Source organism: Mya arenaria, chromosome 10 (genome assembly GCF_026914265.1).
Source record: "Mya arenaria isolate MELC-2E11 chromosome 10, ASM2691426v1".
Lineage (NCBI taxonomy): Eukaryota > Metazoa > Mollusca > Bivalvia > Myida > Myidae > Mya > Mya arenaria.
Window position 1 is genome coordinate 30,890,272 of NC_069131.1, and position 13,771 is coordinate 30,904,042.

At 32.7% G+C, this 13,771-nt stretch overlaps 1 protein-coding gene across 3 annotated transcripts in view; it reads right to left on the minus strand.

The window, feature by feature from the left end:
- Positions 1-4,733: 4,733 nt before the first annotated feature.
- The window catches only part of LOC128206037 (1-phosphatidylinositol 3-phosphate 5-kinase-like), a 72,045-nt gene continuing 63,007 nt past the window's right edge, over positions 4,734-13,771 (minus strand). For all 3 annotated transcript variants that reach the window (XM_052908167.1, XM_052908166.1, XM_052908165.1), the window contains 7 exons: positions 13,104-13,183; positions 12,576-12,679; positions 11,655-11,783; positions 10,990-11,089; positions 9,398-9,559; positions 8,734-8,802; positions 4,734-8,151 (listed from right to left, as the gene is read on the minus strand). In XM_052908167.1, the coding sequence (XP_052764127.1) occupies positions 8,009-8,151; positions 8,734-8,802; positions 9,398-9,559; positions 10,990-11,089; positions 11,655-11,783; positions 12,576-12,679; positions 13,104-13,183 (787 nt within the window). In that variant the 3' untranslated portion in view covers positions 4,734-8,008. The remainder of the gene's footprint in view (positions 8,152-8,733; positions 8,803-9,397; positions 9,560-10,989; positions 11,090-11,654; positions 11,784-12,575; positions 12,680-13,103; positions 13,184-13,771) is intronic.

Below are 13,771 nucleotides of genomic sequence, written 5' to 3' on the forward strand. Positions count from 1 at the left end.
AAATGTCTTAGAAAGAGCAATTTTTGCGTAAATATCTGCAAACCAGTGATATAAGACTGCTGACAAAAAAAAAAAAAAAACAGATCGAAGATTTTCATATTTCCGTTCGAAAATTAGTGTTTTATGGCTTAAACCGTCACTCACGGTTAAAGAAAAATGCATACAACAATTTAAGCGACAACAGTAATGGGTAGTATCATTCGGGGTTTGGAAATTGGCCGAGGTGTTCCGAATGTGGTAGTATCGTAGTATTATCTACTGCGCATGCGTGGCCTTTTATTTTGTATCAACATTGCACTTATTAATAAAGTATTATGTATCTCGCAGTAACTATTCAGGTATTCAAAGTATCATAACTAATGATGATATTTTGATATTTGTGTAATAGAATGTGTGTTGTTATGTGGCATTCTGTTTCGCTTGTTAAGTATTTGTGACCCATGAGGCTTTAAACTGAATCTTAGATATATATCATGCTACTGTGCTTGTTCCAAACTCCACGCAGTGTTACTTCCCTTACAGCATTCGGAACTCCTCAGCCATTTTATCGAAAACAACCTCGGATGTATTTGGATGGTTTACACACTCAAAAAGTGGTACGTTTAAGTCCGCTGCAAGTAGATCGCGTAGTAATTTTATTTAGCAGTTAAACTTTGTGACTTAACTCTTGGGATTCTTCATTATGTTTGCTATAATACAATTCAATGACAATTTATTTAAACTTAGATCAATAAATACAACTCTAAAACACTACATTTAACTAATGATATAATTCAACATTTTACGAACTACTTCAACAGATGTACCGGCATACATCCGAGGTTGTTTTCGATAAAATGGCCGAGGAGTTCCGAATGCCCTTACAGTAATCACTGCCGTCATGCAGATCACGTGACCATACATCATATCGGTAGATTGTAAATTATCTTTAATTTTAATATATTCTTCGAGGTTAACCTCTACGCCCCTTAAGGCAAAGTTTAAGGAATGTTTGGCATGATAATCCCCTGCTGTGCATCTCTTGTTAATGGCACTGGCGTCACAGTAGGGGCCAATTTCCTGTGTATTGGTTTATTGGCTCATGGCCATTTAGGGTCCATTTTAGTGATAAGACATCAAGAACTGCACAGCAGGATACTCAGATTGGAGATCAGATAAACCAATAAGGAAATGCGATTAAGATCAATTATCAGAGGTTGTGAACTAGTACACGGTTGTTGTTGTTTATTTTTTTTTTATTTTTTTTTTTTTTTGGGGGGGGTCACTTATAGAAATTAAACTAGGCCTTTAAATAATTGAAAATTGATAAATATCAAAAAAGAGAGAAGGAAAAACATTTAAAAAAGATTATTTAGGTAATATAGCTGAAATCAATTCTGACAAGAGATCTGTTCCGCTTGTCAAGGGAGATCACTGGGTTGGAAATCGTGCTTGCCTCTATTTTTACCATTGTTTTATTGATGTGTATCGGATTATAATGTCGAAGAATGCTAAATGCAAAACTTGCACACTTTTCACTTTGAACTTAAGTATGTCTTTGATTTATAAAAAGAGTAAGTTGTTAATGGAATTAATGAACTCGGTAACATTATATGCAAACTGGTCCTTGTTGAAACGACATCAATTGAAAAAGGGTACTAAACACAGGTGCTCGTCACACTTAGTATATATAAAAGTATATATACATAATTTATATATATATATATATATATATATATATATATATATACTAACTTTTTTTCATTAAAATTTGTGGAATATTTTTATTTAAATGACATATATTCACTATCCTGACCAAAACAATAAATAAAAAAAAATAATAAAAAAAATAATAATAATAAAAAATGTTACTGTATCTAGGCAATGTGACGAGCACCTGTGGTACTAAACCGTGTAGCACGCTGTCCTCTGACATTTCTTGCTACTGATATCAGAACAAGAGCGCCGCGACAATGACAAACGACAATGCACGTATGTTGTGTTTTAGTCGAAAGGATGGCATAACTCAACATGTTTTAAAAGCCAGAGCTACTTGCATTGCTGAACATGCTTATACTGTATATTGTAACAGGTGTACCAAGTTTCATTTGAATATATTGAACGGTTCTTGGGTGACAACAAAGGTAAAATATTTGTATGCCGACGAGGCCGAAAAGGAGGCCAAGGCCTTTACAATGCCAAGACTTTTTCCTTCGCAAGACGTACAACCCTTTCCGCAAGCTAAATACATTGTAAAACATGTTTGTATCACACATTCAATTGCTATACACATTAACAGGTTGTAGAGGCTTGACAAAGACAGCTTAAAAAAGACTAAGACAATACTAGTATCCAATCAAAACTGGCTTTACTATTCCCTTGTAAACCAAAGAAACAAAGCATTATTATTTATTTTCTTTATTTCCCATTGTAATCCCAAAATATTGCACAAAGCTTCAATAAATCAAAATAATATCAACAGTGTTAGATGAACAAATACCCTGCAAAAGAAGGATGCAGCCAACTGTATAAAACTGGTTAATTCTTTGATATGGTTAAAGTTAGCCTTAAATTGATTGGTCAATATTTATCCAAAAACTAACATAAACCAATCAAATCATTCAATTGTGCAAACTAGCCTAAAGATAACCTGTGGACAACTTATCCAAGTTTAATACAAATGGTTGCAACTATTGTCCTATAGGAAATAACATGGTTTCATTTTCAACAAGTGGCTTATGACAAAGTCTTCTTTTGATTTGTGACCAGTATTAATATTGATACTGGCAAAAAATGGTATATGCATTTCAACATCAAAAACAAATACTTTTAACTAAGTCAAAGAATTATTTGAGAGCTCTGTAATAAACATAAATTTTATATATTTACATAATTTATCATGAACTATTTCTTTGAATTATTATGCTAAACATAACTCTCAAAGTTATAAATTAATTTATAATAAAGAAAAATAGGAAATCAAAAACAACAGTTATACCTCTATAATAAAACATTCATAATATGACATAATAATTGAAAAAATGAGTATTTTGATAATTTTAAGGTATTAGATGTACATAGAAGCTGTTTGATTTTTTCATGTCATTGGTTTTCATGTTAAATTTTGATGCCTGCTGGCCCCATATAATTGTTTTACCATGTAAAGGGACTCTCTTATGTTTTGGCACAAAAAACTATTTTCCCATTTATGCATCTGAAAACACTGCTTTTATGATTATTTAACTCTTTGATATCGAAATTGCAGAAAAAAATACAATGAAAAAATAAAAACCAATCTGGTATTAGTGGGGAGTGAACGCCCACCAATAGTCAAGAACATTTGAGCATAAACCGAAATTTGTTGAAGGATTCCAGCTGTCAGTATCTTAATTTATAACTCCAAATGATTTGTCATACTTTATTTCTTAATAGAAAAAATCTGTGTAAAGTGCATTTTACAAACCATGAACTACGGTAGTCCCTTTAAAAGGCTATTGATTGATGCCTTTTTAAAATAAAACAAAAATGACTGAAATACACTACAGATACAGATATTGCAGTTTGTATATTTGTCTGCTGTTTCAACTTAAATCAGTCTTGAATTGACCTACTGTGCTATCTTTCAAGATATGTAAGATATATGCATATGGGTATATTTTTTACATATATTTTATTCTTTCACTACTTAAAAAACCTTTTTAAGCGATAGTAACATAATATGGGGTCAAAAGGCATGCACAATTGACATCCAGTTGAATGCCATTGACTCAACATCCCGGGGACCAGCCAAAATACTTCAAGCTATGAAAATAGCGAGCAAAAGGGGAATGCTTTCATAAAGTCAAACGAAATTGGTCCTTTACATCAAGTTCAAGCCAACGAGGAAATCGAGCCCAGCGATACCAAGCCATCAGGTTTTGACTGTAATTGTACATCTGATATCTTAAGTACTTGTAATCATTCCATCAATCAACAGATAACATTTTTAAAATCATCAACATTCAACAAATTAAACAGGAAAACTGAAAAAATACATAAAAACAACTTACAACCACACAATAAACAAACAAAGAAAAAAAATCAAAATATATACATGGAATAACTATAACATTGTAAAGAATAAAACAAAATTAAATAAGTAAGTAATGACCGCAATTACATTGCACAGAAATTCAAACTGGAATGTTGAAAATTACATTTTCACCTTTCATAAAACACAATAATAGTCAGTTTATTCAAATATGTAAAGAGCTTGACTAATGTTTTACTAAAGCGTCACATAGTCAATAAGAATGGACAATGGTTATTCAAACATATGTTTACACATCACAAAATATTCTAAAAGCAACCATTTGAATACCCAGGTATCTTATATCTTTTAGCAAATATCATGATAAAAAAGCCAAAACAAGAATGGCAAGAATGATGCACATGTAATTCACTCTAAATTAAAATGAAGGGAATGGGAGCTTTAAAACTGCATTCTCACAGATTGAACGTTTTGACAACATTTTTATTTTTTGTCTTTGACTGAGCAATTTTTTGCGTAAATATCTGAAAACCAGTGATAAAATACTGCTGACAAAAGATCAGATCGCAGAATTTCATACCTCCGCTCCAAAATGGATGTTTTATGCATTTTTCTTAAACCGTAAGGAACAGTTTAAGCCATAAAACATTAAATTTGAAATGGAAATATGAAAATCTGCGATCTTATCTTTCGTCAACAGTCTTTCATCACTGGTTTGCAGATATTTACACAAAAGTTTGCTAATTCCAAGACAAAAAATAAAAAAGTTGGAAAAATGGTAAATCCGTGAGAGTGCAGCTTTAATAGCTCCACTGCCTGATCACCTGTCTGAGGTTGTTTGTCAGAGGTGATCCATTGAATCACAAAACCTTGACATTTTTGTACTAGTACACATTTATTGCCACAACATAATCCATTTCTTTGTCGATTGAATGGTTGAAGGACAACATCAGTGTCAATCAAACTAGATGAAGAATATACTTGTATTTTATGAATTTTCGTGCAAAAAAGGAGAAAAAAGAGGAAAAATAAACTTAACCTTTCAAATGGCGACAATCTTAGTATTACTACTATTACTAGTATATATTTTGGATGAACATAAATAGTTATTTTTATGTTTAAGCAATAAAATTGTTGCATAATACAGCTGTCAGTCTAATAAGTACTTATTGTCTTTTAAATGTTGTAGGTAAACTTTTTAAATATTTTACGACTGCCTGTAGAGCTAAGTCTTTTTATCATTATTTAGACATCATATATTCTGTTTATTTAATATCAATTGATAAATAGCTTTCAGTGTCTAGTGGTAAAGATGTCAAACTCTAACACATCATTTTGAGGGTTCAATCCCAACCAGTGGTACTTTCTCAGAGCCGTACAAAAAGGATGCCATACAGGTTTCTGCACAGAAACCTGACTAAAGAGTGATTAGAATCAGCTTTTAGCTGTCTTAATAATAAAGCTTAAATAAATAAGACTTTTAGTATAAACTAAGTAGCTTTTAATAATTTTAAACTTCATTCCTAATCAGATTATCGTTTTAAAATGAATTCCAACACCTTCCTTTTTTCAACAATAAAATATCTACTGATTAAACACCTATTATAGTTAAATTCATTTTCAAAAAACCTTCAATTAAATAAACTCCTACTTGACTTGTGAAATGCAAGGTCACCTTATAACAGATTACCATATATCAATTAACAAGTACTTTTGACCTTCAAAGGAGATAATCCTAAATTCCGCAATATACAGAACAATAAACAATAATTATGAATTGTTAAAATCTGAGTCCTCAATTGCAAGGTTCAAATTATAACACTAGAGGTACTTTCTCATGGCCGCTCAAAAAGGGCACAGTACTGGTTTCTGCCCAGGAAAAAGATTTGAGACTGATTCTATAAGCTATCCGCTTTTATCACAATCAAACTAAAATAAATTAGTATTTACTAACTATAACAATTTAGACTTTAGTCTTATAATTAAGTCAGTGATAATAGTACACATAAGTACATATAGTAACGTAGATTACCGTATGTTCTTAATTTAAGGCCAATAAAATCTCCTATCAACTTCAATAAGTACCTTGATAATCGTTAATATTTGTAATTTTACAATATGACGTCATAATTTGGTTCCTGACCAGTGGAAAACAGGTTATAATCTAAGATTACAGTTTAAGTGGTATAGAACATACATAATGATAGGTTCAGTTTACCAGTGTAGGAGTGCAAAATATTCCATCAAGGGAGTATGAGCAGTAATATTTCACAAAACTATTGGTTTTGCCACGAGTGAAATAATTTTGTTTGCTCTTTCATGATTATAATTCTGACATTAATTTAGAAAATTGAAGCAAAATATAGCCAAATGATCATATACCCAATATGACATAATTTTGTTCCAAGCTTGTACTGCATTTACCTAGTTTTTTTTACTGTAAAATGGTCAAAAAGGAGAGAAACAGCAAAATTATGTTTTGATAAACGTACTGTTTCAAATGCTGATATTATCATGATTCCATTCACTGCTATTTTTTTAATAAACCAGCAAAAAGATCACAATAATAGTACACTATATCAAAATTTAAGGTCAAGAGTTGCCATTATGATATTGATCTATTTTTACCATATAAGACCAGGGCTTCTAAAAACCGGCATTTTGCCGGTCTGGACCGATTTTGACCAAGCCAGACCGATTTCAGTTTCAAAAAGTGTCTAAAAAATCGGTCCGAAATTTATTAATAAGACAGATACTATAATAATTATACAGAATGCGAATACAGTGAAAACATAATTATTATAATAATTAAACCCATATATAAAAATGCTCCTGTTGAGAAAGTCCTTGGTAAGAAATAGGATTTTAGCCAGATTTTAAAATGACAGGGTGCTGCAAGAGAGACAGGTTGTTAAGGGTGGAAAGGGGGCATTGTATCAGACTGTGAAGAACATGAACATTATGAATGTATGACATAAAATGTTAGAAATTGTATTTAATTGAAAAAGTATTAGGTGTCACCTGCAACTTTTTAAGTGAAGTATACTTATGTTATTGTCAAATCAGAGCAAAAGAACAATTTGATTCTACAAAGGCAAAAGGGTGCACATACTGATCACCATGAGGGCAGAAGGGTGCTATTTTAAGCTACAACGTGCAGCACCCTTCCAGACCTCTTAAGCTCAAATGCTACTACAAATCTTATGTTGGCGTAAAGCTAGCCCGCTGTGTCAACTGACTATGCAAATATAACAGAGAAGTGCTTTGTACATGCATTTTTCGTTAAAGAAATTTTCTTCTTTTTTTGGTGTTAGCTCAAAAAGTGTCTATATGCATCTCAGCCTTGCTTGTGACACTGTTTATACTTAAAATCCCCATTACTTTGGCATCTGCATTTGGCTACCAAATCTTTATAAATCCTTAGCACAGATAATAAGTATTGAATTTTTGTGACAATGTGTATACTTATAATCCCCAGCAACTGCACATTTGTGCTTTGCACAGGAAATAACTATTAGTTTTTGTGATAATGTTTCCTAAATTAAGTTTCAGCCATTCCTAAGAATAGCATTGGCAATGTATGGGAAAGACAAGACATAGTTTATTTTCACAAAATCTGCTGAATTGGGTCTGTATTAGAAAGCATTATTTGGTATCAAATATTACTCACAATTTCTATCAGTAAAAGAATCTTTAAGATTTTGGACTTTGGTGTTTCGCTCTAATTTTCATTCATATTTCTTTCAACAGAGCTTATGCTAAATGCAATTAAAGCAAACCAAAATAATTACACAGATATTTGTGATAACAGACTTGATACAAGCCAAAACTATTTACTTATGGAATGTTCAACAGCAATTCCAATATGTCCTTTGATAGCTATGGTCCGGCATCCAGTCTTTACCCAGCCCTGATCACTGGTCTTGCACTGATATGAAATCTCAAAACACTTTCTCATTATTGTGGAATGCTTGTCCATGATTAAAACTTCACAACTAGCTATTTCCCTGGATACGAATGGTCCGGCGTCCAGTCTTTGCCCAACCCTGACCACTGATCCGGTACAGGCAGGAAATATTTACTCATGGCGTCCAGAAACCTTGTCCTATATACCTCAGGGGAGACAACTGTCGGCATTTTCCCTGCAAGAGTTTAGTCAAAGAGTAAACTAAATTAGGATAAATAAATATTGTGCAGAAGTGTACACCTAAAGTAAGTCTGCATAGGTGTAAGAAAACCTTTTGAGTCTGCAACCAAAAATGGTGACAGAAAAAGATAAAAATGCTATATTTTGCTGATATTTCAACTTATAAGTGGTATTTAAATTGAAAATTTTGATTAAATAGTATGCACTTTCAGCTTTACTATTTCCATCCTTCACTTTGATTTTTATTTCAACTTTGATAAAATAAAAATAAAAATAAAAAAGGTCACTGAAGAAAAACCTTTGTCCGACCCAAGCAGACTCACTTCACTTGTGCCCGCCAGTTGTGTATGCTACTTTACTGTCTAATTTCAACTTAGAAGAACTCCGTACATATATGTGATTGTGTAACTTCATAATTTGAAATTTTGTTCGTAGCATTTAGCACTTTACAAAATGCCTGTAATTTCTTACTTAATCACTTAAGAAAAGTATAAACCTTGTATTCAAATGTTTTGACAGAGCCAAAGGTGTATGAATTTCTCTGAATGTGAGCTGTCCCATAATTCTAAAATCTTACCTCGATCTCCAATGTGTGATTTCAGAATGGTCTCCAGCTTCTTATCCCATGTGAATGTTCGAATGTAATCTAAAATACCAATGTATATAAATAAATTCTGCAGACTTAAAATCATTTCATTCTAAAGTTAAGGAAATTATGCAAATGATAATTTGAACAGAAACAGGATGAGTGGCCTACTGGTATGGGTGTCTGCCTCTCACCCAAGAAGCTGTGGGAAGAAGCTCTTGGCCTTTCAATGGAAACAATACTAACATTTGCCCAGGTTAAGACTGAGAGTGATTCATATCAGCTTTCATCTGTCTTTAAAGTAAATTAATCAACCAAAATAGCAGGTGTTGAAGCTAGGTGAGCACTTTCATGTTTGTACAAACATGCAGGCTCAGATATAGCTGTTTCTTATCTCAAATTCAAAGCTGTTGTTATACAGTCAAAATCTGCTATGTTGAAGTTGTTCTTTGGGAACTACTTCGAGATATATAGTGAACATTCGAAAACTTATTATTTAATGTTGAAAGGCAAAGCACAAAATTAATTTCAACTGATGCAAACAATAGATGATCTTGTTATGAGTCACTCTATTTTAATCTCAATTTACAAAAGAAAGTCATAATATATTCATGAATAAATTTCAATTTCTTTCAAAAATGGTTAAACAACCTACCAATTATTCCGACTACCAATTCCTTCTTCTGTTCATCAAGTCCAACAAGAAGGGAATAGTCCATCACAAGGTTACTTGCCAGGAACTGGGAGTCATGGCTAATAGCGTGCATCAACACTGTCTTGGAATGTGGCCGTATGTATAACGGATTTTCTACACTACCTGAAAGACAAAGGGGCAGATTTTTTCAATTTTAAGAGTAACTATCTTACAGCTTATTTAATCTTTAATTAGGTTAGTCGCTAGGGTCTGGGAGTCATTGCTTATAGCGTGTATCAACACCGTCTTAAAATGTGGCCGTATGTACAGGGGGTTCTCTACACTACCTAAAAGACGCAAGGGCAGATTTGTTTAAAATTGAAGCTAAGCATAATTATCTTGTGACTTTTTTTATATTTAGAATACTTAGGAAAAACATTTCGCAAGAATTGTTTTTGAACATTTTTTGAGATTTCACATCTTTGCCAGACCTGGTGAGTGGTCAAGGCTTGGGGTAAAGATTGTTATCAGGAACTAAGAATTGTGGCTCATAAAATGCATCAATACTATGTCTTTGAGTGTGGCTGTGTGTACAGGTGGTTTTCTTCTCTGCCTGTTAAACACAAAGGAAGTGTTTGATAATTCAATTTTGATACAACCGCATAACACAGCTACTGGCTGGAAGCTGCAAGTGATTGCTGATAACTTTGTCTTTGAGGGTGGCTATATTAACAATGGATTCCTACAGTGCTTAAAAGTGTCACGTAATGCTTACTGTTCACTTAACTTGTTGGAAGTCTTTAAGCTATTAAACAACAACCGTTCGAATGTTAGTTCTTTATTGTTACACGTTCTTTCTAAGAATAATAATAAGTTCTAAATACAGCATGACATTTAAGGTAATCCCTCATCCTAACTGCCGTCCATTAGGCCGCTTTCCTTGCCTTGCCTAACCCTCTCTTTTTACATCCAAAATCAGCTCTCTTATACTACTTTGTTATATAAATAAGACAGCTTTACAACCCAAGGAATACGCGTTTTTGTAATTAACATGACCATTTTGTACATTTGTACCAGGTCGGCTGTCAACCACCTTCATATTCAAATGACAATCAAATATGCCCTACATTACTAAACATACAGTATGTAGACACATATACATTGAATTAAATCTTAATTATATCTTAAATATAACGTTAATTAACGTAATACAGTATTACGTCACAAAAGGCACATAGAATGTTATAGTGTTTTGTTTCTTTTTATGCTGAACAAGCTGATCATGATATCATTTGCATTTATAACCACAAATATTAAACTTATTTTTTTACAAAGATTGTGAAACAAGTGATTTCAATATTATATTAATCACTCTTTTGTGAACGATGTAACGTGGGAATGAGGTCTTGTGTTTCGGGGGGAAAAAGGAGTACCTAGAGATGCCAATAAACCAAACTCACATGCACCCAGGTGGGAAACAAACCCCTGTCGCCTAGGAGAAAAGCAAGTAGGCTAACCACTGTGCTAACAAGACAACCCAAAAATGGTATAAATTTGCAGCAAACCAAACATAAAGTTCAAACATTTCCAGTACAGCACAAATTTTTTTTTACCTCTAAGGAAGTTTTCATCGAGTAGCACCACTTCATCTTTGCCCGGCTTCCTGGCCGTCTTCACGAGCCTGTTACGCTCAGAACCCTTCAGGTCATATGTCTGAAAGTAGATAGATAAATGGATAACTGTTCGTGTTCCTTGTAAATATTTTATACCTATATATTAAAGCTGCACATTCACAGATTTACCATTTTTACAACTTTTTAAAAAAATTCTTGGAAAGAGCAAATTTTTGCGTAAATATCTGCAAACCAATGATATAAGATTGCTGACAAAAGATCAGATTGCAGGAAATGAATGTTTTATGACTTAAACCATTACTAACGGTTTAAGAAAAATGCATAATCTTTTTAAATATCAATTTTTGAACTTAAATATAAAAATCTGCGATCTCATTTTTTGTCAGCTGTCTTATTTAACTGGTTTCCATGGATTTTCGCAAAAACTGGCTACGGTAGTAACAAGACAAAAAATAAAAAAAGTTGTCAAAAAACTTTTAATCTGTGAGAGTGCAGCTTTCATAATTTTATAAGGATAATAAACATTTGAGTTCCTATTGCATATTTTATTCCCATGCATCAATAAATGGATCATAAAAAAGGTCATCAAATTAAAACTTTCATAACATGAACATTGCCTCTTTGAACATTGAATTTGCTTTTACCTGAGATATGGTCCTTTTATAGAAGAGGTTTTCCATCACCAGAAGGTCTTGTTTCATGGCATTGTTTGTCTGCTGGTTCCGGAACCCAATACGATACACCCCAACTATCTTAGCAATAGCTGTTGGCTTCTGTAATATATGCAATTACTGTAATGTTTATTGTTTTATAAATGTCAACCTGTCAACCATGCCTAGCTATATTGGCACCGCCTCCAAATATTATAATTGAGTTCACTTCTCTACTGATAACATCATAACAAGCATGTAGTTCTAGAAGTATTAAAATATATATAGTCCTATAGCATGTTGAATTTCAGTTCCTTAAAACCCTAAGATGTTACCATTACTAATTTATCATAACAGCAACTCAATCCTGAGAGGTATTGTCTTATTTTAAGTTTGTCTGTTGATTCCTGAGCCATTTATGATACACACAGATGAAGTTTTCTTACGCTATTGGTCTCCCGTAAAAAAAAGACACTGTATCACTACTAATATCAATAAAGCCATCTTAACATTATGGAATGATCATAGTTTAAGCCCCATGTAGACTTGTGTTCCAGTGAACCCTCGTTTCACTTATAGTTCTAAGGCAGTAATCCCACCATTTATTGGTAAAGTTTTCTTGATGCTTTTGTAGTCTGTTTGTGGTGTTTGTATTTGTGTATGTGTTGGTTTGTGTTGCTAGTTCATTGTAGCTTAATCTCTTGCCTTAAGCCTCTTAACAGGGTTTATTTTTGAATTTATTTTACTTATCTTGTCCCTGTAGTTTTCATGGTAATATTTCTCAATATGCTAGGACCATTCTTTTTAATGATTATGCTTGTACACTTAACTATGGTGGAAAATTTTACCTCAAATTTCCATAGATTTCACACAAAACAAGCATTAATAAAATCTAGGAAATACAAGTTTACGGACCTGTTGTTTTTCTATAGAAGCAAGGTACTGAAAGTATTCAGGTCCAAACTTCTCAAATGACTCCACCTCCATGCCCGACATCTGCTTCAGGATAAACCGGTCATCTGGGGAGATAAGGGATAGTATGTTTTTCAATTTAAATGAACAGGGCTCAAGTCCGAGTCTAGACTCAGACTTGGAAAAGCATTTCTATCAAATTACAAAAAAAAATCATCTTTAGTTCATCAGTTTTTACAAAAATAAATGTAAATAATTTTAAAATTCAGCAAAATTCAGCATAAATCCTCAGCTAGAATGAAAGTTACTAAGAAATGATGACTTCAAGTTTTGCCAATAGACTCCGATAACTTGATACATAAAGTCGATCTTGATGTTCTGGTAATGTTGAACTTTTTCTCAAATGAGTTGGATTGAGTTATATACTTCATGTATTTTGGTTAAATTTTGAATGTTTATTACCTCAAATTAATTCCCGAGACTTGGACAAAGAGAATTTTGACTGTATGACAATTCTTAAGTGTCACTGACCTTCAGTTTTGCAGAACGAAGAGCCTGATTTCCCCCCACTGGCTTCCCAAGCCTTACACCTGCTCAATGACCTAATGTAACTGAAAATATAAACACATACATTTTAATGTTAACAGGCCTTGAATATGGAAAATTGAATATAATTACACATTTTTCTGAATTATTCTTTAGTTGTTTTACACTTAAGTACATTAAATTTTGTCCGAAAAATAACCAAAAATCACAGATACGGTATTCAGGGTTATCCATTAAATTTTGTCCGAAAAATAACCAAAAATCACAGATACGGTATTCAGGGTTATCCATTAAATTTTGTGCGAAAAATAACCAAAAATCACAGATACGGTATTCAGGGTTATCCCACTGTATTTAAGACAATATATTGCCCAAACAATAAATAACCACCAACAAAATTAAATGTTGCCTTTGCAACTTTAAAATTTACCATTTCAAAAAGGATTGGGAAAAGCTAAACTTTTTTGTCACTGAGTAAACAATCATGTAAAACACTAAATAAATGCTGCTCTATTTAACTTAGTATGACACTTAAAATAACACATTTGATACTTCAAGTGCTTGTCAAAATATGTGTGCTTGTTTTAAACCAGAGTAACCCCATAAATTGTAAGGACCTTTTCACTAATCTGAACGCATTTGCATCAAGTAAG